This window comes from Salminus brasiliensis, chromosome 17, assembly GCF_030463535.1.
Source record: "Salminus brasiliensis chromosome 17, fSalBra1.hap2, whole genome shotgun sequence".
NCBI lineage: Eukaryota > Metazoa > Chordata > Actinopteri > Characiformes > Bryconidae > Salminus > Salminus brasiliensis.
Genome location: NC_132894.1, coordinates 14,612,908 through 14,640,593, shown reverse-complemented (window position 1 = coordinate 14,640,593; position 27,686 = coordinate 14,612,908). Strand labels below are relative to the sequence as shown.

General features: G+C 44.0%; 1 protein-coding gene across 3 annotated transcripts in view; it reads right to left on the bottom strand.

The window, feature by feature from the left end:
• pcdh17 (protocadherin 17) overlaps window positions 1-27,686 on the bottom strand; it is a 73,611-nt gene that overhangs the window by 30,344 nt on the left and 15,581 nt on the right. For 2 of the 3 annotated variants that reach the window (XM_072660969.1, XM_072660970.1), the window contains exons 3-4: window positions 10,090-10,148; window positions 9,766-9,938 (exon numbers count right to left, since the gene is read on the bottom strand). In XM_072660969.1, coding sequence (XP_072517070.1) covers window positions 9,766-9,938; window positions 10,090-10,148 — 232 coding nt within the window. The remainder of the gene's footprint in view (window positions 1-9,765; window positions 9,939-10,089; window positions 10,149-27,686) is intronic. The other variant, XM_072660971.1, reaches the window with a different exon arrangement.

Genomic DNA, 27,686 nt, shown 5'->3' with positions numbered 1-27,686 from the left:
GGGCGTCTTATTGGGTTTTCGAGCCGTAACAAATATCTCTTGTTTAAGTTCTTTGCTGAAAGATGCTCTCGGAGCCTAGATATCATTGTTAGCAGTGGGGAGTAAGCGCAGGAGCTCGGATAATTACAGTGCTAGCCATTTGCAATCATTACAGTGAAAAGCCCGTTCCCCGTGGAACCCTGACGGTTAAAGACACATGCCTTCCTTATCACTGGCTGTACACCAGCACTTACATTAAGACGTGAAGTAAAGTGAATAACATTGATTATCTGGTTACAACGGCAGCTGTCAAGGGGGGGGGGGGGGGTATATGCACTTATCAGCCATAACTTTAACACCACCTCCATGTTTCTACACTCACCGTCCATTTTCACTTCCACTTACCATAAAGAAGCACTATGTAGTTCTATATTTACAGACTGTAGTCCATCTTTGTTAGCCTCCTTTCATCCTGTTTTTCAATGGTCAGTGACACTGGTGGTGGTGTGTTAATGTGTGTTGCACTGGTGTTTAGAGTGGATCAGACACAGCAGCGCTGCTGGAGTTTTTAAACACCTCAGCATTTAAAGAGAGTACTAATCCACCAATCACAAATATCCAGCAGCACTGCTGTGTCTAATCAACTCATACCAGCACAGCATACACTAACACACTAGCCACCACCAGGTCAGTGTCACTGTAGTGATGACAAGGACCCACCACCCAAATAATACTTGGACCAATGACAAGGACTAAATTGCGATGACAAGCCGACGGGGGGCCAAAACATCTCCAAACATTAGACAAGTCTTATGTGGTGTTCCTGGTCTACACTGGAAACCCAAGGTTCACTGATACATGTGGTCCGATCCCAAAGAAGAGCTACAAATTGCTGAAAAAGTTCTTGTTGTGCATTCCTGAAATGTGCATTCCTGCCACGCGCAGCTGCACTGCCAGTGCTTTCTTGGCCTCCGAGTTCAAAATGTAATGTGATCATCGCTCAGCTGCGTTCAGTTCTAAGGAACCCGTTTGCCCACAGATTTTGTTTTTAGAGAAACGGCTGAACTGGTTTTGACAAATCACTCCAGCCCTGTAAAAGATGTAGCAGGGTTTAGGGGAAAAAAACAAAAAGTAAAAAAGCAGGAAAATAAATAGCAGAGATTTGTTGATCCTTCAATTTATCCACCGAACATTTCTAGTTATTTCACTGGACGGCAAATCAATGCGGTGTTATTGCGATGTATTTGTTATTGTCAGACTTGCTATAGAACTAATTTTAGAGACTACAGCCAAATTACACTCCAAGTGACAGCTACGCCTTGCAATAAAAAAGAAGAATCAGTTGCTTGATATAAATAATACACTGATGCTCGAAAAATGTAAGATTTATGTGATATTAATTCATATTTGAGCCACTGCATGGAGGGATGATGACAGCGATTACTCTTGCTGGCAGTAGGCAACCCAAAAGCGTTGATGAAAGGGCTACGAGACGGATCCCATAAAATTCAGTTGGCCCCGGCTTGTGCATTTGCTCAATATTGGCTCTACTAAGATAAATCTCGTGACTCGTGGAGTTAGTTGTGTACTCAGCACCTAAAAACAAAACGCTCACGTATTGGTTTCTCTTCCCAAAAGGGCTCACCACCACCCTTTGTAGTCTTTCACCTTAAAGTGGTTTTGACAAGCTGTTAAACATAGAAGGCAAATGCAGGGAATTGCAAGACAGAGGTCTGAATTTAAAGGTGACAAAAAGGGTTAGATTCACTTCTAATAATGAGATGGGATTTTGTGGGGCGAGCATGTAGATGGGTTCAGACTCCTTTGCTCGACTCCATTACTATCAATATTCTAATTATTAAAAAAATAAGAGCGCAGTTCGACTTTCTTCATATCTGGCTGGCAAGATCTTGAAACATTTTAGCTCTACGTCTCATAAGACATTACATTCCCACTACTAATGCTTTCCCATGGACCCCATTACTGCCATGGAAAATCACAGCCACTTACACTAACGCACTACCTCCACTTCGTCTTGCATTTGCATAACGCTCCACTTACGCCGGTGAAGAGAAGAGTGGAGGAAAGTAAAAAAAAAAGAAAAAGAAAAAGAAGATGCACAAGTTACCAAGGAACAAGCGGGATTACATGTTTTGGAATGAAAATACTAAAAACACATCTAAGAGGAGAGTCAAAAGTGATAATTTATTCCGTCACTTAGCGAGAGAGGATGAGCTCTTCGGAAGAAGCGGAGAGGCTTTTCAAAACAAATTAGCCGCCACATGCACACTGCCTTCCCAATGTGAGCTGTGTTATAGCCGCTTAAAAATATGAATGATGGGAAATGACCTTTACAAAGAAAGGGGGATGGGGGTGGGATGGGGTATAAGGAGTAAAGAACAACAAAAAAAGAACAAACATTCCAGTCAAAATGGATTTAACTGAATCTTTGGAATGGAAAGTAGAAAGGGCATCAAGACGGAAACTGCTAATTAATTGTCTACTTCTTTGAAGTGGACCTGTTTCAGGAGTCTGAAAGAAAGAGGGGGGGGATCTGAGTGTTGGGTCTTTTACTTGCTTGTTTCTTTCCTGCCGCAGTCATCTCAGTGCACAGTGACTGCCCCGTTGCCTCTTGGGTAACACTCCTAATTAGACAGCTAACACATACCTGCACAGTAGAGTGAACTTGGTGCACTAACTCCTGTTTAGGGATGAAAAAAGTAATGGGTGAGTGTGAAAAAAGGTGTTGAAATCACATCCTCAAAATAACCACGCTAGCTGCAGCTTCCTGTCAGAGAACGTTAAGGGTTGAAAACACCTTCAATTGCCTAACTGTGGTTTAGGAAGTAGTGTTTGTACAGCTTTTGACCACGGTGAATTATATTTCTGAATACTGTAGGTTAACAAAAGAGTTAGCAGGGCTGGGGATGAAGAGGAAAAGGGGAGTGTGATTGAAGGTGTTGAGATCACACTCTTAAAATAACCACAGTAGCTACAGCTACCTGAACAAGCTTCCTGATTAGCAATCACTATAATGTATAACATGCCTTCAGTACTGTAGTATTGTAGCCCGTTTAGCTTTTGACCATTGTTGTAACCCTACTAAATGACTTAACATGATATTACCTGAGCTTCTGTAAATGTACAGTGCTGCCAGACAACGACTTCAAAAAGTACTGGTCATTCATTCATTTACCTTCTTATCCACATCTACATGGTCAGGGTTGCAGCGTGTTCAAGGCCTACCTGGAATAACTGGGACAGGAATACACCCAGGACATGGCACAAGTCCATCACAGGGTGGCATGGTATAGAGGTTTACATTGGATCGATATTTTAGTCCGATATTTAAATATCCGCATTTTACTGCATTTGTATTTAAAAACACCGAAAATCCTATAAAAACACATAAATCATACACACTGATGAGCCCAACCGTGAAGACCACCTGCTAATATTCTGGTGCTCTGGGGTATCTGGCACCAAGACATTATAGCTGATCCTTCAGGTAGGTGAGGGAAGTCCAGACGTTTGTGAACCCATTCTGGGCACTTTTGACGGTGGACAGGAGTTAGCATAGGCACTCTGCTATATGAACACTGTGTGTCTGATCACGGTACTTTTGTCATTGTTACGGGATAATCAGTATTATTTGCTTAATTTATGAGTAGTGTTAATGTTTTAGCTCACCCGTGTATGTAGATGAAAACTATTTAATATCGTCATACTCTTCCGAAGGTTTTCAGACAGGTTGACCCTACTGAGGATCCAATCATACACGTGAACTGAGAAAACAATGCTAGTATATCCAAGCAAAGCAAATACAGAGCTGAGATTTTCGTGAGTTGTTCTGCAATGAAAGGTCCTACAACTGGTGCCTGGATTGCACTGGTGTCTGGGTAGACTTCTTTAAACACCCAACACCCACCAGCATATTCAATCTATTCAATCTATTGCCATGGCCATGGCAAATCAATCAGCCAGCACCCTCCGGTAGTCTCACCACAATAGTCTAGCTGTGCGCGCGTGTGTGTGTGTGTGACAGAGCATGACATCTCTCTGCTTCGTGTTCCAATCGCTGATATGGGTTACAGGGATTCCGATTACTCTGCCGCAAATAATATAGGGGGTGGTGAAGGGAGGTGGTGGTGAGGAAGAGGGGGTCAGAGGTCTCATAGCAACCTTGCTGCATGATGTCTTTCTCTCTACGCTTTCTCTCTACCTCTGGACTGTGCTGCTCCGGTGCTGCCTTCACAGCCAAAGACACGCGTTCTCCTTTCCTGCCTCTCTCTGCTCTGCCGTTCTAACAAGCTGAGCATTCCGTGGCGGTATGGTGAATGAGGAAGAGCGGGGAGGGGAAAAAAGGACAATAAAAGGTGAAACAATTTGATTATCGCGCCTCAATCAAATGCAATTAGAGGAGGTCATCCAGAACACTCACCCAGCAATCTAAAGACACTATCCACACTCTCTCTCTCTCCCCCTCACCCACTCTCTCTCTGCACCTCGCTCACGCTCTCGCACGAACACTTTATCATGCGTGCACATCTCTCGCGCCTGCGTGAGATAGGCAGGAAGTGAACTGAACCGTGTGAAGGCCACTGATGAACACATTCCAGGATTAGACTCTGCTGCCGGCGAATCTCCACATCAATTAATCACCAATTAATACGAAAAAAAAAAGCTGAAAGAAAGAAGATACACCCTGATACACTTCGACTTAATTAATACATAGCTCTCAATTTGGGGTGCTTAATTTAATCAATTTTGGGAATAGCCCCCCCACCCCCCCTCCCCTACCACATCCAACCCCCCCCTTGCACCAGCGAAAGTAAAAAGCCTACATTGTCTACAATGTCTCCGATGTGGAGGACAATGAGGGTAGGGGATAACGAGTATTTGTTCAAAGAGCAATTTGGTTTTAATCCAATTATGCAATTATGCTATGGCGAGACAGAGGGAGAAAGGGAGAGAGAGCACGAGAAAGAAGAGGGCACGAGAGAGAGAGAGAGGACTGGAGGAAGGGACAGAGAGAAATGTACTGGAGTAGACGGGAACTCTACAGGCCTAGAGGGCTTTATGAACGTGCTGATGAATTCATGCGGGACCTGCACTCGCTTCATGCTACATGTTTCTGTCCACTTCTGACTTCAGTAAATGAAGCCATGCTGGAGGGAACACCCTAATTGGAGTGGATGGTGTGTAGAGGCCAGCAGGCACAGAGTTAGAGTCAGAGAGACAGAGCCAGAGAGATGCACACACACAGAGAAGGAGAAGGAGAGAGATGAAGAGCGCTGAACTGTCTTGCTTATTTATGTGCCACCGAATCTGTAGCGTGCTCTTTCTGTGTCTCTTACTGAATTACTGCCTAATAAACGTAGCCAAAGGATTGGGCATGGACGACCACATACGGGAAGGGGGAGAAACATCCGGATCATGAGTCGAGGCGGCCAGAGACAATGAGGCTGTTTAAGCCTGGCATTAAGAAACAGAATTCACCTGCGATTGGGTGATGGGCTCGCATTTGAATTTGACTTGGCCACATGAAAAGCCTGGTGTCATCATGTACAGATCACTCAAACCACATTCAGAGGTGCATCTCCACCACATTTATGCGATTCCCATGTTTGGATACAGTAAGGCAAGTGGGAAAAAGTTAACGCATGTAATTATTACTGCTTGTTTGTGTGTGAGCGCGCGCGAGTGTGTGCACCTGCTCTTGATTATTTACTGGCAGACGATCAACTGCAGCTTGAAGCATTACAGAGTGGGTTTCTTTGCAATCAAAACAGTCCTCCGCACTTTCTGATAGAGACGTTACGGGAATGTGAGAAGCATGTATTACAGAACCCCCATCATTCCCCGAAAGCGTTTGCGGTATTCCGGAGCCGGACCACCTTGATGAGAAACCATCAAGTTACAGGAAGGTTAGAGGCAGTAAAACAGAAATGATGTTGATGATGATACACGATGATGTGCATCAATCGGATCTCATCTGGTCACACCGGGGATGCATTTAAGTGTAAACGGAATCCAGCCCGAAAATATCCAGATACTATTGGGATATGAAAAGCATGTTAATGCCAGGTGTAAACAGGGTCAATATGTTTGTGTGGTTTACTGACGGTGGACGGTTAAAGTACTCCCCCACCCCCTTGCTTTCAACGTGACTCTGTGAACCCCACACTTCCCCGGAAGGGTTGAGTGCCGGCAGTAATCGGAATGCAATATTAATGCGCCTGGTACGAGCGGGAAAAAGAATAGACATATCGAACAGGAATACCTGTTCAAAGAAAGGTCTAGAGGCATTCAACTGCTCGGTCTGCTATCTGAGAGAAAAAAGAAAAAAAGGGAAAAGGAGGGGAGGAGAAAGGAGCAAGAGATGAGAGGAGCAAAAAGAGGCAGGGAGGAAGGGAGAGGGAAAAAGTGGAAAGGTGGTGGTAGGAGGAGGGAGGAGCAATATGTGATAGGGATGGGATGAAGCTCCTCTCTGAGCCGCTGTAGCCAAAGCCTGCTGCATCTCTTCCTCTCTAAATAATGCATTCCAGCCATGAGGAGAATACAATCAGTACAAAAGCAAGCACTGTGGACCTACACACTCACTTACACACACACACACACACACACATCTATATATATATATATACACACACACGCACTCCCCCTGCTCCCCGGTTACTGCCTGCTAAATGCCGCCATAACACTCCACTTTAAAACACACAGCTATAATGCAGCATAATGCATTATGTATTATGCTGCTTACTGTTTGACTGCTATACGGTGCTCTCATTGCCTCATAACAGTGGCGGAGGATCCATTCCCAAGACCTGACCCTTTTAAAAACAGATTTAGAGGCCCTATAAGTAGACTCTCAAGTATCAGAAGTAGTAATACCCACGTCAGGACACAGGAAGAAGGGCTCTCCATCGTTCACCTGTGCTTACGAATGACTGGGTGCTCTGTTCCACTGAGTATGGGTGTACAGTAGTACACTAAAGATATTATAATAAGTACTTCATTTCAATGACAGTACCAGTCATTTTCATGAGCCGTTTTCACATATGAATGAGGTCCTGACATTATTGGTCGTTGCCCTTTCACACATGTAGTGTACAGCCGGAAATTTCCAGTGTAAGACAAGTTCTCTTAGGCAAAGGGCGGGGCCTGTCTAGCTTGTGCGGACGGCACGGCATGACCCACTGTGAACTCTCCAGAAAATTATCTGCTCTACTGACACATGGGCTCAGTCTGACATTACCCAGACTTTGTACTAGGGGTCTGGCAGGATAAAGTCTGGCATATTACGTGTGGTACAACTGATTTGGACACTTGCATTCATGCATACAGCTCCTCCAGGTAACGTCCGGAAAAAGTTCTGGGTTACGTGAGAGAGAGAGAGAGAGAGAGAGAGAGAGAGAGAGAGAGAGAGAGAGAGAGAATGACCAACAGAGAGAGAGACAGGAAAAGAGAGACAAAGAGGCAAACAGAGTGAGGAAGTGAGAAGGAGAGCCAGGCAGAAAGAGAGAAACACAGGAAGAGGGAGAAAAAGAGAGAGAGAGGGTATGGAAAGGCCCAGTGAAGGAGAGAATCAGAGAGCGAGAGAGGAAAAGAGAGAGAGAGAAAGCGAGTGAGCCCAGTTATGTGTTATAGCCAAAACAGAAGCACCTGCTCCCCGTTAACTGCCTTATAGCCTGACCATTGATTTCAGAAGAAGAGGTGGAGTAGAGGAAAAGAGAGATGAGAGTGAGAGAGAGAGAGAGAGAGAGAGAGAGAGAGAGAGAGAGAAAGAGATAGAGAGAGAAGAGGAGAGAGGATGAGGCAGGCTTTCATTGAGTTTCTAATATAAGAAGGGATGAGCAAACATACTATTTCACACTGATATCGGATATTGCACACACATAAACACTCACACACTCACACACACACACTGCTCTTCTGCAACAAGATTTCATTGTTCCTGGTCTTAGATCATTATGCTGAGTGTTTGACAAAACAGTGCTCTGTCGTGTGTGTGTGTGTTAGTGGGAGAGCGTGTCACAGTTAAAACAGTGAAATTCAGCCCTTCTCCAAGTACTTCCATGCACCATTAAATGACTACAGTCACAAAATAAGAAACATATGGGCCTCTTTAATTGGCCAATTTCTCTTGCCAGTACATTCACTCTATTCCTGAATCACAATGAAACACACACACAAACACACACACACACACACACACACACACAGTGTCAAGTTGAAGCAGACGTCACCATCATAGTCTTCTACTCTCTCAACCAAGATAGCAGAATATTCCTTCTGTTCTACTGATTAATTGTACTATTACATTTGATTTATAGCTTTCCACAGGCCATTTATTGTAATCCTCAACAAACACTCACTCACACACACAGATACCAACTTTCTGCATTTCCGTTTCTCAAAAAAATTCACTTTTGAGGGATGCAGCGCTGGTGTAATGGCTTTAGACATAACCTCGGGAGCCTCAGGACGAATGGATACAAGCTTCCTACATCTCCGCCTCCGCGAACCAACGAGTGCAAAAGGAATTCTCCAGCCTCCACCCTGCATGGAGCGTGCAGGTTCCTATTGTATCTATCTGTGGAGTTATTGTTCTACACATGTCACTAGTAATTTGTCCCACCAACAGAGACATCAGATAATTATTCATATTTAATCAGCCCGAGCACGTAACGTCGCCTGCCGCATGATAAGTCGTTTTCCATGTTCCATTATGAAAGTTTTAAAGAAGCACGCTCCCAGCGCCTCCCCAGCAAGGACTAAATGGAGAGGCTAAAGTGGTTTGGCTTATAAAATCATAATGGGCTTGTCTGGTTTGATAAACTGAGAACGTGGCTGGAATACAAGAACGAACGAGAGAGAGAGAGAGAGAGAGAGAGAGAGAGAGAGAGAGAGAGAGAGAGAGTGAGAGAGAGATAGAGAGGAGGGGGAGAGTGAGGGAAGAGGAAAACATGAGGGAAGGGGATTGGTACAGGGCTGAGAGAAGATTGAGACAGAGGAAAATATGGGCAGAGAAGAACAGGAGGCACTTTGAAAATTACAGAATGAAGGTCAACAAAAGTTAAGGCATAAACAAGCAAAAAAGGAAATCAAGGCGACAGCAGCGAGGAGGGTCCGCCACATTCAAAGGAAGACCTGCCAGAAAAAAAATAATAAATGCTGACCGATATAGGGGCAGTAAATACAGAGCAAGGCATGGACAAGGTTAAAAGAGGGGAGAATGCTAAGGGACAAACAAGAAAGAGAAGACAAGAAGGTTGGAAACCACCTAGTGCCGGATTTCTGTAGGCTTCCGCACTGCTGGGAGATCAAGTTAGTTAGAGACAGACTGACCCCCACGGATGGCCCCTGATGCACAGTTCTGAATTGTAATGGTTACAAATGAGTACAAAACAGAGCGTCGATAAGATCTGGTGCAGACGTTGCTGGAGAATGTGGAATTTATGAAAATTCAGGCTGCAGTCTGGTGGGACTGAGCTTACGCACTCGCACATGCTCTCTCTCTCACACACATTTGCAAAGCACTCGTCTATACATAAGTCTTACTAATGGCAGAAGGAAGAAAGCTGTCTAAAATATGGTTCTATTTAAGACAAGCTGATGACAGCAGTAGCTACTGCTGAAGACAAAAGAATAATACAAAATATTGGTTGATTGGTTTTCTTTTTGCCAAAACGATCAAAACCTCTGATGAGAAAGTGCAAGATCAGCAAATCAAAAAATAGGACCCGGTATCGATAAACCCTTGTGATACCCTTCCCTACTCACCCTGTTCGAGAGGCTGGGGCTTCAGCCCGGTCGCTTTCATCTTGAGTGCCTCTTTGGCGGACATGTCGCAGCAGGAGCCTTTGTTGGTGTCCTGGTCGCTGTCCGCCTGGTCGCTGTCTCCATGCCCACTGTCCCTCAGACTCGCCCGCTCTGGATCCTTAAACGTGGAACTGCTATGAGACGGAAAAACAGTGGGGAATATATAAACACCACAAGGAGAAACCGGCTTTAGGTCCTAAGAGGGGGTCGCTCTGGCAAGGTAACGTAAGGGGGGGTTGGTCTAGGCATATGCGGCGCTTGGGTGAGTAGTTTAATAGGCCTTACCTTTGAACAAACTGCTGCCTGCTCCCCATGTAATTGGGCTCAGCGGGGAAACTGTCGGTCTGTGAAGGAGAAGGGAGACAAATTTTCAATGTTGCGCGACACTGAAATGTGTCCTGGTGTGCAACAAGATCTCCTGGTGAAAGAGGTTGATTAATTATTCAGAAAAAAAGGGGGTAAGGAGGAAAAGAGAGGGATGGTGAGATTGAGAGAAGGGGTGCGGGGGGGGGGGGGGGTTCTTTAATCCTTACATTTGTACATTTTAATTAGTTAAGGAAACACGCTAATTAAACATTCAAAACATTTAGCCGCACTCTCAATGACCTGATGGGTATAAATAGGAAAGGGGAGGAAGTGGCAGAGAAGGCGAGAACGTTGGAGAACATATGGCTGTGTTGGATGTGTATAGATAAAGAAAAAAGGTGGTAGCCATTAACCGCAGTGTGTGTCATATCCCCGCTCAGTGAAGTATCCGTTGTATTCCGATATGGTAAACAAGCTCCGTTCAGGCTCGTCGACTGAGTATAACTATCAACATTACTATCGCGTGTCAACAGAGAGCATCCTTTCCAACTATCAGATGTAGCTAACAACTCCTGAACCTAGAGTAGAGGAGAGAGTGCATTATTGAATAAACTTCAACCACTGTCCGTCTACCCAAAGTTACTCCTCTAACTCTCTCTCCGCTCGGTCTTTCCACATTTCTTCAAGTCTGAAGACTTCAGAAAAGCCGATAACCCCTTCGCGACCCCCTCCACCTCCCCCAAACACCGTAATGCGGCTCTCAATTACTCAACTCGCAACGTTGCGTCAATGTTGCCACAACATGTTTGCTCTGCAGCCCAGAGTCAATATGGAGTGGAGCGGGGAAAGAAGGCAGCCTGAGACATGGTCCAGACAATATTGACATGGCTAAATACGAGCCTGAAGAAGACTAATGCACTGCGCCCATGTCTCCATCCCACACCACTCTGCTTCACCTGCCTCTCTTCTGTCTTAAGAGAGGCTCTGTCATAATATGGAATCTACTCAGTGATGGCTTGCCGCTGCCCGTGCACAGGGCAGACATTATTTCATACAGAAATACACAAGCAGTCAAAAGTTTGGGCACACCTGGCTGAATGTGTGCAAAATGAGTAAATGTATAGCTGCATGACTTGAGAGGTTTGAGAGGTATTTTCATTCTCACACATGCACACTGCCTCGGCCCTACAACTTAGGCCTTCTTAAACCCCCGCCCCCAGCCACAGCATCCTAACTACATGGGCCATTTCCCCTATGTTTTTAAGATGATGATCGGCACACGTTCACGAACAAACTTTTGACTGGTACTGTATAAATGGCCACTTCGAAACTTATTACGAAGATTAGGGATCGTATGAAATCAGCATTATCGCCAATTAACTTTACCTGCCTCTGTCTTAAAGGATTATTTTAATTAACATACTTCATCACTTTAGCTAAAACATGTTTGAGATTTGGAGTTTAGAATGCTAGGAGATGCTAGGCTTACATTGCTAATAAACACTGGACTTCGACTATTATCAATCCCCTCTGTGTAAATGTTTGCTTTACACAGACAAAACGATGTGGTTTAAAATATAAGGGTTGAGACTCAGCGAACTGAGAATCCGGAGCGCAGTCCGAACCATGATTCTGACTTCATGGTTTTGTTACATAGTATACATTCGGTCTGGTTAGTTTTGCTACAGCACTGCAGTTTGGTGAGCACGCTAAAGAACTTTGCTACATCCTGTTGGATATCGGCAACACCATTTGTTTTGTTTAATGGGTTACGGTAGCCTGCTTCATCTTCCTGCAATTGGGCGGAACATCCGAACCATCCAAAAAACAGTTGTCACACTGTAAACGAACTAATCCATGTTCCACAGCACTTTTTACACCTGCTGAAGGTCCAGACTAAACAAGATAAGTGTGGAAGCACCCTTACCTTAACCTAAATTATTAAATACAACTTGTTTATACAGCTTGAGGTTTTAAGTGTAGTAATAATGCAATCTTAGAGCTGGACCATGCCCTAACTCCTCCTCCCCAGCCTTATATATACATTCCTCTCTCATTCCAACTTAATGTCAAATGACATCCCAACCACCACCACCCCTCCCTAATTCTTCTCTGCTCTCATCAGGACAGGGACCTCCGGCTCCTCGCATCCACCTCTAAATCCAGTGTTTGGTAGCAATGTTAGCTTAGCATGTCCTGTTGTAGACTAAAGAAAAAAACATATAAAGTAAGTGATGGATCTGGTTAATAATTCCCCCCCCCAACCTACTGCTTTTAGAGAAGCTTTAGGTTTGGCTCGTTCTGCAGCAATACAACAGCTAATCAAAGAAAACTCGCTACTGTGGACCACAAAGCAGAAATAAACGAATACAGATGTACAAATATGTAACATATGCTTTACATAGGTAATTACAACTAACGCTGAACGTGTGAAATCAGTATTATCACACCTGCATAACATTCTGTCTGGGATTCTGTTCGGCTTGAAGAAAACAGACTAATCCCTGCAAAGTGATTCCTATCTTTCGACCAAGTTACAGAGTTTAATCGCATGCCGTTTATCACTTCCCCTTCGCTTTTCTTCCCTCCAATCCACGCTAATGATAAGCCGTTAAAAAAAAGTCCCTATTCCTGCATATAGGTTAGGCTTATTTCAAATGCTTTGTTGGACTTCAAAAGAAAGGTTTTGAATGGCACTGTAATGACATTGACAGACGAAATGAAAAAAGGGGGTAGGAAAAAAAAAAGGCAGGAGCTCGGCAGGAAGGAGATTGTGGGGAAGGTCAAACGGGCCTCCCTCAACCCCGGCGACCTTTTCTGCCTTTGTCGATGCTTTCTATCGCAGGCAAAGAGCTCGACATTCAGCCTCGCAGGAGATAAAAAAAAAAGCTCAGAAGCAAAGCAGTATCAAAGGGTAGATCAGAGTCTGAGATGACTGAGAATGTTTGGCATTGAAATAATAATTGCTCCAGGTCTTTTGAAATATGAACGAGTCGGGTAACTTCTGCTTCATTAAATCTCTTTAATCTTGCTTTTGCACAGAAAACATTCTCTCTTTTTTTTGGGTAGAACTTTTTGTGGGAGCACCTCTGATTACCTGGCCTGCAGGGTGTGGTGGTGGGGGGTTGGGGGTTGCTACAACCCTTGCAAGGTGATTAGGAGCATGTGTAATTGGAGGATTGTTAGATGTTGCTCTTGATGAGCTCATTCAGGAGCAGGTGGCCCAACCCAAGTCCCTAACATTTACCACTGCTAGAGCAGAATGGAGCGAGGGTCTCGGGTCAGCGCAGAGGCAAACAGGGGAGGCTGCCGGTTAATTTCTTTTGATAGCACTAACAGCTTGTTCCGGGCAGCCCCAGGAAGCAAACGCGCTATCACATGGCCATGGCCCACCCTGTAGCACTTTAAAAGAGCGATAAGAGCACTTTCCTGGGAAGTGTTTTACAACAGCATGCCTGTATGCAAACCATCCCTAGAGAAAGAGAGAGAGAGAGAACGAGAGAGAGCGAGAGAGAGAGAGAGAGAGGGAGGGAGGGCTAATCTGGTCTATACTGAGCATTATTAAGGGGAGGTTTTCTCAAGCATTAAAACACAATACTGTGAAGCAAAGCCTTATTTACTCGCCATATATATTAGATACAGTATATGGACAAAAGTATTGGGACGCCTGCTCATCCATAGTTTCTTCCGAAATCAATGGCATTAAAAAAGCTTTCATCCTGCTTTTGTTGGAGCAGCCTCGTTCCAAAGAACACAGTTCCACTGCTCCACAGCTCAATACTGGGGGTTTTATACCCCTCCAGCCCACATGAGCCATACGGCCAATAGGTTCAACAAAATAATAAAAAAAAACAACAGCACTATAGTAACAACAATGTGGAGCAGCTGTCCATCTATTTTCTAGAGAAGGCTATAAGGCTCTTCTACACTACAGCAGACCTTGTGTGCACTAACAAAAATACACAACAAGGCCAGAGATCCAACTTATTAGAGAACTGCTGTTGTTTATGGGCCTGCAATTCTGACTTCTGAAACAAACCTGCGCCATTTCTACTGTCCTGCATTGCTAATAAGCCAGTCTAACCCCACCTGTGTGGATCCAGAATACGGTGGTGTTCACCAACACACATTTTCTCACTCCTCTCCTCCTGAAGAATGGACAATCAGCCACTGCTACACATGGCTAGATGATAAATGGGCCTTTGTGTGTGTTTCTCAGGGGTAGCTGATATTGGGGTCCACCTCTGGGATGGAAAGAACAAGCCTGATGTAAGTGAGTGTATGCTGCTGTGTGTAGTTCTCTCTGCTTCTCTCCATCTCTCTCCCTCTCAGAATAAAATGGCTGGTCTATTTCAGTGCATCCTCAGTGGTCTCTCTGGAGTTTTCCAGCAGTGACCAGGCAGACACCTCCCTCTCAATGGAGATAAATGAACACAGGACCTATAGAGTGTGAGCTCGTGTTTGTGTATGTGTGTTTAACCAAGCAGGGGCAGCGGCAGAGGGGGAAAAGAGAGAGAGAGAGAGAGAGAGAGAGAGAGAGAGAGAGAGAGAGAGAGAGAGAGGGACAGAGAGGTAGAGGATGAGAAAAACAATAGACAAATAATGACAGTGCAAAGATGTGGACGGAAGGAAGGAAAAAAGAAAGAAAGAAAGAAAGAAAGAAGGATGATTAAAAGAAGAATAAGAGAAAGGATGAAAATAAACAACAGTAAAACCTAAAAAATAAAAGGCCATACTTAAAGCAAATAAAAAACTATAAATATACATAACAAATAAAGTAAAGTGATTAAAAAAAGGAAACAAAGAAAAAAAGACAAATATGGATATGGATTAAGATATGAAAAAAAGAAAGGCAAAAAGAAAGAAAGAAAGAAAGGTAAAAGATATGGATTAAGATATGGAAAAAAGAAAGGAAATAAGACAGTAGAATGATTATTTAGAAAAGGGAGAAAATATAAAAAGAAATGAACGTCAGCAGACATGCTTAAGGAAAGAAGGAAAGAAAGTAGAGAGGGAAAGATAGGCAGTGACGCTGTGAGGGTGGGAGATGGATGAATACTTATTGATACCTGTCTACCTTTCACAGGCCATTGGAGCTTTCCGGTACTCCGGCCAAGCGTGCTGCAGATATGTCCTCTGCTGTCCGACAGAGCTAACGCATAACTCACAGGCTAGAGGTGAAGGAAATAGCTAAAGTGGGTGTATGTGTGTGCCTGCCTTTGTGTGTGTATGTGTGTATATACTGAAGCTTCCCGTCCTTCACCTTGTACCTCTGCCAAGTGGACGCTGATGTATCTTTTTATTCAGACCTGCTATCTCCCGTTTCCACAGAGGTGACTTTAATTTGGCATGGCCCTCTGCCTCCTCCTGCCTGCACAGGAGCAGCGCTGGCGGGATCTAACGCGGGCTCCTCCAAACACGGTGCTAAGTGAATTTGAATAGGGCGCGGCGTGGCGAGGATGCGTTTTTTTTTTTACAGCAGGGGACAGAAAAGGGGGAAGAGCAAACTATTGGAGTTGCGGTTCAGAAACGAGGTCCCTGGGGAGAAGAGCAGCTGTAAATGCGCTATAAAGCCTCGTAAACAAAGAGCGATCGATGTCCGGAGCAGGTCGCCACAGGGCCTTTAGTGACCCCTGTGCAGATTCGAACGACCACACGTCTCATTGTCCAAAAGGCCTGCTTTAGAGACGGACAGGGAGACAGGGAGCGAGAGGGAGAGAGAGAGGGAGAACGAGAACGAGAGAAAGGAGGAAAGGGAAGAGGAGCAGAATGGGACGCTCAGTGGCAATGGCATTGATCAGGCCATTTCCCTGGTGCATTTCCAAGTGATCAAATTTAATTAGGCAGTTGTATGTTTTTCCTGTGGCTACCAAGCCAATCAGTCGTTCGTCTGGCTTTAACGAACTAAATGCCATCGCCATTCATTTCCTGCTCCCAGTCCCAGACGAGTTAAAAGTTTTGAAAAATTAATTGGTTCCTCTGAAATGAACGCTGCGCGACTCCAGACATTTGTGGTCAGGAGCCATATTCATCTAGATTAATTATGAAGGAGAGAATAGACACCACAAATCTTATCTACATTATTTAGCTCTTGCACAGAGGGGAAAAAAAGGCCTGTACTATGCAAATCCTAATTCTTCACAATTCTCTATCCGTGAACAGAGCGGGTGGAGCTCTAGAACTGAAAGCAACTCGTAACACATTACTAATTTTCTAATCTAATGTCAGTGTGGAATTACTGTCACTGCCTGTTCTCCAAAACCACTTTAGAACGTTCTTAAAAATGCACATCACTGCTGTACTTTCTCAGGGACCATCCAAACCATTTTGAAGAAACTGCAAACATAGTAGACTCTTAACATCTTGTAAATTAGTGACCTGTTACGTGCATTTGTACCTCTGGCTGTGAAAATGAAAAGGAAAAGGAAAAGAAAGGTTCATGATCCAAAGCAATACCACCAGCTTTATCTGTTAAACATGGTGGAGGCACTGTCATAGCATGGGCATGTATGTCTGCTAATGGAACGAGATCACTGGAGTTTCCACTGATCTCCTGCTGATAGAAGTAGCAGGATAAATTCTGTGAACTAAAGCAACCCATAAGAGATTACTGCTCTAATCTTGCTATGGAATTAATGTTACATGTTATAATGTTCTCTAAAACCACCTTAGAGCTTTCTAAAATGTCTAAACAACATGCTGTACTTACTCAGAACCATTTGAACCATTCCCGAGAACCTGCTGTCACAGTGAAAGCTCAACGTCTTGTGAATTAGAATGGGCCATTGCATGCATTTTTAACCTCACCAGCATGACTCCTCATACCTTCCTATCTAGCCACTAGATGGAATTCCTATTCCAAATCCTAATTTCAAAAATGAACAGAGCAAGATTAACATAATCCCACGGCCGGATTAAAAGCGCTCTGGGAGCAGTCCCGCGCGTACAGCATGCCCAAAAGCGCCTCTGATCAGTCGACAGAGATACGACTGGTGGCGACCGCCGTATATGGTGGATAAGCTCCAGTTTCCACTTCCGCCACAACAGACTATAATCCCATCAACCGCCGGCATGTAAACATGAACCAGAGGATAGTTGTTCTTTTCTGTGTGGACAAGTAGAGGACAAGACTGGACAGTAATGAGAAATGAAGTCTCTGAGAGAAGGCACCAGCACCATGAAGGATGCGTGGGTGGACAGAACTGAACATCAGTCAGCATTCTCTCACCCCATCCTTATCCACAGCCAATCTGTGTACTTGTAGGGAGAGGTGGGAACCAGAACGTGCCTTTCTGGTTAGCTCTCTGCCACTAATATTTGGACTGTGGACTGCACAATTTGTCTGTAATTGTAGTGCAGAAATGTTACATGAACTGTTTAGGAGTTACAGCGATTGTTATATATGAAGTAGTTCTTCCATTTTCAAAACAAGCACTCATTAGTCGCACTAATTAGTGTAGTTGCCTCAGTAAAGTAAAGGCATGGGATACATTATTCTGTAGCAATAAACACATGTACATGATAAGAAATGTGGTCTAAGCCAGGTTTTCCCCACTAATTATTGTGTGGATTACGCAGGACAAGCAGACCCACCCCTCTTGTGCAGCCTATCTAACAATTTAGAAATCTAACAATTTTCCAAGGGAACCAAACTACAAGTGTAAACACTCCTTAAGGTTCTTTGGACATATAAAACCAAGGTCAACCGGAGTAAGGAAAAAGAAAGTAAGGGTTTAAGATGTGTGGCACATGACATCATCTGTCAAACAAGGTGGAGGCACTGTTAGTTCATAGGCATGTGTATAGAGTCATAGATACATTAGTCTTGGTCAAAGCCTGCAAAAGTAATAGGAAGGTGTTCAGTACAGATGAATAATGACCCCAAACAAAACCCAAGAGCTTTGTAGGGCAACGAAATGCTCAAATCTTCATTCAGTTCATTCAGTTTAGTTCGTGATTGCTACATTAGGAAAAAAAGAGGTCCACTAAGGTGCTATAAAGAGGCAAAATGACACTGTTTCACTGTCCACATACTTACAAACCTGACTCTTTATGTATTGTCAGTTTAAAAGTAGTGCTAAGATCACAGGTCAGGTTGCACCGCTTATTAGGAGATTAAGTGGGTTCAGGAGTGAGGACGTTCAGGTGACCACCTTCACTATATACAGTATCTATATATAACTGTATTGTGACATACATATTAGCTCATGGCTAACGCATTGGCTCAGGGCTTTTGCTTACTGTGTCTGTGTTGCTAAGAAACCAGTCTGAAGGGATCAGGTGGAAAAAAAGTCTTAAATATTCTAAAAAAAAAGAGTCTCAAGTGCCATACTTTTCTTATGTAGAATGCTCTGAAAATAGAAACATTACCATATTAACCTAAGGCTTCTTTTCACGCACTGAAAATGTCTAAAAATGCATCTGAAAATGGACTAAATCACAGCACCACTGTATTCTGATAAAACAGAGTATAAAACTGTGCTATAAGGACAGACTGTGATGTAAGAATATACGATCCTGTGCAAAAGTTTGGGCACCCCTGGTTAAATCACGTTTGTTTTTGTAAGTGTAAGTAAGTTTTCATTCTCTACATGGAACACCCTTCTGCACTTCTATCACTTTCAGTAGGTACTAACCACTGCATACCGAGAATACCCCACAAGACCTGCCTGATGCTTTGAAGATGCTCACAATCACAATTCGGTACTTGCCAAAGTCATTCGGATCCTTATGCTTGCCCATTTCTCCTGCTTCCAACATATCCTCTTTAAGAACTGGCTGTTCATTTATTGTCTAATAATATCACACCTATTAACAGGGTTTTACTGTAAGGCTACGGCTGATATTGATATTGCGGTTTATAGGATATTTATTATATGGCAATAACATACAACAATAACAACAATTTTTAACATTTTCATGATGCGTATCACAATATTTCAACATACAGACACTGCTAAACTGCAAAAAATCTTAAAAAGCCTGTAGATGGCATCACTGCCCACCTCTATATTTACATTTACATTTACGGCATTTAGCAGACGCTCTTATCCAGAGCGACTTACAAAGTGCTTTGCTATTTACCCAAGAAAAACCTCAGCTAGTTAGAATAGACTAATAGTTCAAAGATACCTCTAAGCTTTAGACATTACTAAGCACAAGTCAATAAGGTGACCATAGTACTCTGCTATTCGCCCAAGTATTCTCGGAAAAGGTGTTCAGGTGTTTAGTCTGCGTTTGAAAACAGCAAGCGTCTCTGCCGTTCAGACACCCAGGGGAAGCTCGTTCCACCACTTCAGTGCCAGGACAGAAAAAAGCCTGGACGCTCGTCTTCCACGGATTTTGAGGGATGGCAGGTCAAGCCGAGCCGTACTTGAAGCTCGAAGGGCTCTTGGTTCTATATATGTTCATACAGACATAGTATACACACACACACACAGGGCTTAAACAGCTGGTCAAGGGGAGAGCCAGAGACAGCAGAGGGGGGAGGGGGGGTGGTCCAGCTAAGCATATTAGAGTCATTATATGGTTCCGACATGAAACAGCACACAGAGGTGACTTACTGCGGATATCATGACCTCTAAAAGGATGGACTAAGTGACGGACCATGGACGACACAAAGGATAGCCAAGAAAAAGGAGGAAATATCTTGATATAGCTTTAAGTAGAGGAAAGCTGGGAAGAAAGAGAGCAAAAGAGAGAGAGAGAGAGAGAGAGAGAGAGAGAGAGAGAGTGTGAGAGAGTGAGAGAGAGAGAGAGAGAGAGAGAGAGAGAGAGAGAGAGAGAGAGAGAAGGGGAGGAAAAGCTGATGAGATACCAAACCTACAGACTTCTTCATGTGGAAAGCTTCAGGTTTGTGCATGTGTGTTTAACTATCTTGGAGCACTAGAGAGAGCAAGAGAGAGAGAGGAACAGGAACGACAATAACAAACAAAGGAGGAAGAATGGAAGTACTGCAAATCAAAAGGTGTGGGAGAAAGAAAGGAATAAAGAAATAGAGAAAGGAGAAGGGTGGGAGGTGGTAGATGGATGAATACGATGTGGGAAGAAAGGGAGAAAGGAAAGCTCCTCAAAGCCGATTTGCTTGAAACACGTGTGCGGCTCTTGTTCCTGTTTAATTCTTTTTCAAGTAGTCAACGTCACGCTTGAGCCTGAACGTGCCCCCTGTTTTCGGAGACAGCTTGACAACTGTGCTGTCGCTGCATGCTTTAGTTGAGCTCTGGGAAGTTTTTGTTTTTGCTGAGGAAAGAGCGGGACTAATTAGAATACCAAAAAAAACAAAAAACAAAAAAAACAACAACAACAACAATGTGAAAAAGGCAGGTGAGGATGTGGAAGACTTCATCGCGCAACGTGACAGTTTTTTTAACAGGCTCTGGATTTATTTTGTGTAAAGTGTTGCTCAAATAAAGCAGAAAATTAGTGGCAGCACTATGCAAGAATTTGCATTTTTCTGCTCCACGGCTTCCCCTACAGTCGGGGAAGTGTAATTTGCACTTTGAGCCACCCGTAATAGACATGTATTTCTTGACGAGCAGAACTGTTACTGAAGGTGAAAGAATCATGTGAGCTGTCATGGTAGAGCATATTACAACGCTCGCAAATATGATGCGCCAGAGTTCCACTGTTACAAGTGTCAAAGTGTCAAGATCCTTGAGGAACATCTAGAGGTTCTTCAATATGAAACAGTGAAGGTGCTTTTAAGAACCTTCAAGAAAAGGTTTTTAGAAGAAAAAGGTTCCTTGAAAGTTCCACAAGTTCAAACTGAAGTACCTCCAAAAGTTCCTCAAGGATCTCATATTTTTAACAATGTACATAGTGCAGTTAGCAGCGAGCAGAAAGCCAGCAACAATAGAGGCACCTTTTTACAAGTCAGTGGAGCATAACAATGATTTCGCAGCTGTTATATTAATGTAAAAATGCTACATAATGTTGCTTTAACAGCCAGCGGCAGCTGAAGGTTGCTTTTGGTTATCTACGAAGGCATGCAGGTATGTCATTGGCAGAACAGAATAGAAGGAATTCAAGCTTATTGAACACTTTTCACACGTGATATACACATTTTCCTGAGCTATACCAAGTATGCTCACTGACTGAGCTTCGCAGTTTGTACAAAGCAGGTTGGTGGGCAATGGGGCTTAAACAAACAGACGAGGGAAAGCTCCTGGCACGGTTTCTCCAGCCTAGACACGAGCTTTCTGTATTTGTGCCTGTAAAACTCTGCAGTATGTAATTGATTTATAAATGGGCTGAGGTTTCTATTGAGGGCCCAGACTCTAGTGCAGCCACTGGATTCCCTGTACATCCTTTCTGGTAGGAGGCCAGAGCTCCCTGAGGAAGGCCTTGCACAATGAGCACAAATAATGCTTTTTAAAACACTTCACACACACACACGTACGCACATGCTCCCAAACAGAGAACGGAGCCTGTGGAAAAAGCCCTTGCATATTATTTAGACACTGTCCTTCGACAGAAAATTCAATGCAAATGGACAGAAGCTTTGTCTACAGCTTTTCTTTCTTTAGAGGACAAGGGCCACGTAGGTCTTCATGTGTAGTATCTGTGTAAATACGGCGTACATCCCACATACACACACACACACACACACACACACACACACACACACAAACACACGTGCACACTTCAGCTTAGCCAGTAATGGGGCTACAGTCTCTACATGATCCATCATCCCCACCACTGCAGATGGACGCAACTGTGAGCGAGCACAAATTAGAGAGGAGAAGATTGGAAATGGTCTAATAATCCGTCTTACGCCCTCCGTAGGGGTGGGCTAGCCTGGAAAGAGCTTATCTGGTTAGCATGCATGGCTACGGAGAGCTAGGTTTATTGACGGCCGAGAGACAGAGAGAAAGAGAAGGAGAGAGAGGAAGAAAGACAGAGGGAGGCTTTGTGAATGTGAGGTGGAGATGACATGGCAAGAACACAAAATCAATACCCCTGACTCTGGCCTGGACTCTTAACAGCCAGCTACAGCAATGTGACTCATCGCCAACATACCTTTTCATTACAGAGAATGAGGGATGAGAATTTAGCTCGCCGCTGAAAGAAGGAACGAGAGAGTGCGAGATAGCAAGAGAGAACCACGAGACAGAGAAAGAAAGGGAGATTATGATGTCTTTATAATGGATGAGAAAGTAGTGAAGTGCAAATGAATACGCGCCGCAATCAGGCTTCAACACACAACGGCTTGAAACCGAGTATTTGCATAGTGGTAATTTGTGTAAATTTTATGCCATATATATATATGTAAACTTGTGTAAACCTGGCATACTGGCTGACATTCTTTGGTCAGCTTGGTCGGCTACATTGAAGGGCCAGGTCAACTCTCCAGCTTCTAAGCCAATACTGATTACTGGCCCAGTGTCTGACAGTCAAAAATGTGGGCACAAATGTACAGGATGAGACGAATAACTTGAGAAATTTGCACAATGCCACTTGCAGATGCTGTCACTCAAAAACCTTCTTAAAGCAACACTATGGAGAATTTGCATTTCTTCATACTACTACTTTCAACACATTGCCATTCAATGCATGACAAAGCATCCAGTGTGTAGTTTATCTTGCTCCATATGCTGCTTTGCAAAACAATTGATTTTATTTCAGGATCTATATATACGGAATAACCGCCCACTTGAATGGAACTGTCCGTGGTTTATCTGCAAAACTGCCATTACATTTGGATAGTCATCTATCCAAGCCAATCTGAAGGATCAAGCATTTCACAGAAGTAGAATTTGTTCAGCAGAGTTCAGTTCAGGCAATGGCACTCTGTGCCTCTTTAAGCAATGAGGTTTACAAATATCCCACCCAGTCTAACTCTAGTTAACACTAAGCGTGTTAACCCTGCGGCCAATGGCTTTAGAGCTTATTACAGTACTTACAGGGTGTTACACGGGTGTGCAACAGGTCAAAGACCCCGTAATCCTTTCTTGAGTTTAACATTCACTGAAAAGTGCGAAAACCACAGAGATGGTGTCGGACGTAGAGCCCTCGGCCACCTGGTGGAGATTTGGGGACCTGGTAGATTTGTGTAACCCACCCCAGAGTGTCTCTGCTCTGGCAGACTAGACAAGAGTGAGTGAATGTGGAGGTGAGGAGGATTTAGCCTGCTATTTAACCACAATTTACCATTTTACCTGAGGAAACTCACTGGGGTATCCAGTTGAACCCCTGAACCATGCAGCGAGTGTGAGCAAGAGACAGCGATAGAGAAAGACATTTCGCTTGGGCTGAACACTAGACATGGGAAAATGGACAGATTACACGTCTGGTAAGTCTTGCAGTATAGCAGCACTTTCCTCCAACAAAGACAACAAAAGCAATTTTGACAACCACTCCACTCTCATCATGTGTTTCCTTTCCCAATCTGGAGCTAAAGGGCAACCTTTAGAAAGGGTCACAATATATGAGCCACATGATCTTTCCCGAGGACTAGAATGGCAAAAAAAAAACCCACAACAGGCGTATGGTGGTGTTGTCACTCTTCTTCTACTCCACCCTGTCCAAAAAAAAAAAAAAAAAAACTCCAAAGACTCCTAACTCAGCAGTTCAGTTCACACGCTCTGTTGAAGTAGAAGTAGTGTTTACTGTGGCGCTTGCTCATAAGAGGCCGTGTGGACCTGGATCTCTGTAAAGCGCTTTGTGACAACAGTTGTTGTGAAAGGCGCTATATAAATAAATTTTGAATTCAACTGAATTTAATTTACTTTGTGTTTAAGTCAAACCACTTTCTTTCCCTTACGCAATGACCTACTCGGCCACTCTGAGGAGCTAAGAAAAACAACGAGCACACCTGACCAATCGGGTGGGGGTCCAGCGGAATAAGGCGCTGTCACTATGACCACAGGATCGCAAGTTCGAATCCCGGTCATGCTGCTAGCCATCGTCAGCTGGGGCCCCAGAGAGAGCACAACTGGTCTTGCTCTTTCCAGGGTGTGTAGATGGCACTCTCTACTCACATCATTCCAGTACAGGTGCTGAGTGCATTGGCGTCTGCTGGCGGCAGTTCGTAAAAAAAAAAGCATGTCTGTGGATGCGTGTGTCTGTCTTCACCCTCCCAGCGTCAGGAGCATTGCATGTGGTAGGGGGAGAATATGTATGGCTGGGGTAATTGGGGATACGAGTTGGGGTGAAAATCTGATAAATCTGGTACAAATCTGAAACTAGGCCAGTGCTCTTGATTCTTTTAGTACTTGAGTAACCTGCCATCCATCTTGAGGATTCACTGAGTAATCAAAAAGTACTAAAAAAGGGTCAAACACTAAAAACGGACCTAACCTGAAGAATACTAAACCCTGCCCTGCCTGTGAAAGATCCCAAAATATGTAACCGTAATTAAAAAACAGCAAAATTAATATACATAAGTTGCATGCATATCAAGTCTCTGTTTTTTAGTGTAAGACAGCGAAGTAAGATAATTTAAAATATGCGTAATCATCATCAGGCTGCCAACTAATCACTCCAGATATATAGTTTTAATTAAATAATCATGGCAGCCCTAAAGGCTATCCACTAGACTGGATAATAATGTGCAGCATGGTTCTCTGGTGGAGTGGTCATAATCTGGGATTGCACCAACCCACCCCAACCCCCGATCACATTCCCTCCTCCTCCCACAGCCCGCATTGCAATCTCACTCCAACAAGCCGTGAACGCAGCAACAGATTGCACAGAACAGCAGCAGCCTTCGCCGCTGTTGCAAACACAAACAGTTTCCTCCAGAAGAAAGTTCAGAAAGCCTTCAGAGCTCACAAGCCCAGTCCTGCTGTTTTACTGCAGTCAATACGGGTTGTGTCACCATGTTAGCTACATGGTTACAGTGATCAATGATCCATTCATAGATTCCTCACAAAGACTCCACTTGACACCGGCGCTCCTGGACACAGTTGGGTCACCTACCGCAGGGGCAGTCGACCGGCCGAAACGCTGTATGATATCCGACGTGTGCTTTTTTAAAAGTTTACAGCCGGTGGACGCTAAGCTAAAAGGACACTGATAAACATTCTAAGCTAAAGGTTGAACCTTTAGACTAAAGTAAGTCACACACCCGCTTCGAAACCACCATCGATTTGTCAAGGTGAAACGAACAAAGATCTGGATGCATTTGGAGCGATTGGAGAGAGGATTTTAAGCCTGTATCTTCAGATAAGACAGAGATAAGACTGGTGACAATCCAAGGCCAGTGTTTGTTAGCAACATTAGCCTAGCATCTTTGGTTTTAAATTAAAGAAGCAAAATTCAGATCTCAAACCGGTCTTGGCTGATCGACTGCATCTAGGGCGAGCGATAAGTCACGTTAATCTGATTTTCCAGCACACTATTCCTTTAAGCGTCCCATTTTCTATTTAGCAAAGCAATTATGGTTTGTTCTTAATTTCAGACTTCCACTCCCTTAAATTAGCCTGTGGCTTCCCACCATTTCACTGCGACAAACATGTTTTTTTTTTCTCCTTTTCTTCACTCTATGACTGACATACGTTCCACTGAGCAGTGAATCACAGTGCCGTTCCCATGAGCTGAGCGGCGAACGCAGTCGTGAGAAAGCGTACGGCTTAGAATAAAGCTGTGCATCACTCGGGCAACAGTACCCTTCAGTTAGAGCCGCACTTGCCTTTGATGAGAATTAGAATATTGCAAACTGACTGAGCAACAGTGCCTCTTATTTGGGTCACAGTAAGGGGATAAACAATTCATAAGCAAAGTAGAAAATTAAATAAATAATGTGATTCAATTTAGTTATGAAAGAGTGCATTGTTGGGGGGGAGGGGGGGAATAATCAAAGCTTTTGGTCTATTCCCAAAACGGCTTTGGGTAAAAATGCCACACACACACACATACAGTATACCCGCTGAAGGGACGTAAAAGAAACCAGGACAATTGTGCTTCACTCCAAGGTGACTCTCTCTTTTCTCTCTCTCACTGTCTTTCTCCATTTCCATCTTTCTCAGGGTCAGCTCTGCTGCCTCCTTCGCTGAGGATGTGTGTGGGTGTATATGTGTGCACAGTAGAGTGTGTGTGTGTGTGTCTCTGTTTGAGAGTGAGTGTTCCTACACTCCGGAGGAGAGAAGCAGTGCTTTGCTTAATACAGCGTTGTCAGAACGTGCCACGGCAACACCCTGCAAACTCTTTTAAGTCTGCCGGCCGCGCATTCAGAAACTGTCAGTCGGGCTATAGAATGAATCAGCAAAGCCCACAAGAAACAACTGTGCATAATCTACAGCTATAAACCCGCTTGACCTTCCCTCCGAATGCAGCTCTGAGTTCCTCTTCAAACGCGAAAAACCCACAGAACGGCCCGGCCTGAGCCTTTAGAATCTCTCTGTCTCCCGCCCTCCCTCCCTCTTCGGCAGAGCAGTGGAGGACCAGTCCTCGTGCCTGGCTGGTTAACAGAGGCGAATGAAAAGCAGCAGAATGAGCTGCTGAATGTGACCTCTATGAGCGCCGCACTGCACACTGTTTGTTATGGACATATTCACTCCTGTGCAATTTAAAAAACGGTCACTGCTCTTGTGATTATTCAAACAAAGGACTGGGAGAAAAGGGGGGGAAGAGAGGGACAAAGACAGGGAGAAAGAGGAGGGAGGGGGTGGGATCATGTGTACGTTCAGATGCCCTGGCATGTTCTCCGGTGTTGTAAAGGCAGCAGCACTTCATTTATTAACAGCATATGCGGATCGATTGGAGGAAAGAGAGAGAGAGAAAAAAAAAAAAAAAACAAACCAAAAAAAAACCGCACAAAGCCCACACTGGTGACAAGATAATCTCATCATCAGGAATCTGGCTTGGGTCGTCAGCGACATGAGCCATTGCACAGCTTATCTAAAATGACAAGAGCACACCGTGAGTGAGAGAGAGGGGAAGAACGAACGAAAGGGAGAGAGACTGCAATTATCAGCAAGGACTGTGTTAGTGGGCTTTTAGAAAACAACACTCTTAACTAGACCAAGTGCGTTATAAACCCCTCCGTCTTTGGATCAATGATAAGACGCTACAGACGGATCGAACTTGAAAAGGTTGGCAGTGATCCCTGGCTCAAAGACGCAAAGTCAGAGGGTGGGAGTCTATTACTGTTGTATTACCAGGATGGACAGCCCTTCTAAGAAGATGGCGGGTTAAATAATAGAACAGAAAGACAGGTTTCTTGTCTATCTTTGACCATATTTCGCATGGGTTCTTGTTAACCGTGGTGGAACGTGGCACAGCTGGCATTCAAACCTGTGCTTTATCCTTTCGACGCTACATTTGCAGGCAGCGGTAACAAAAACCAGTTGCTACCACAACATTTGTGATGTTAAGTGGAGGAGGAGATGTTTTATCACGATTCTGCAATTGGAAGAACACCACGGTTGCCTTTAGTGACTGGTTTTACAAAAAGAAAAACATCCCAGAATGAATCAAACACATGTCTTCACTGTCACGAACAAACCTTGTTGTCTCCAAAATGGCAACTTTAGAAGAGAAAGTAAAAACCTGATTTGGCCACAATATAAAGAACAGCTGCCAGATTTCAATTCTGTACAAGAAAAGAAAAACGGCCCTGAGAGGTCCAGCGGAAT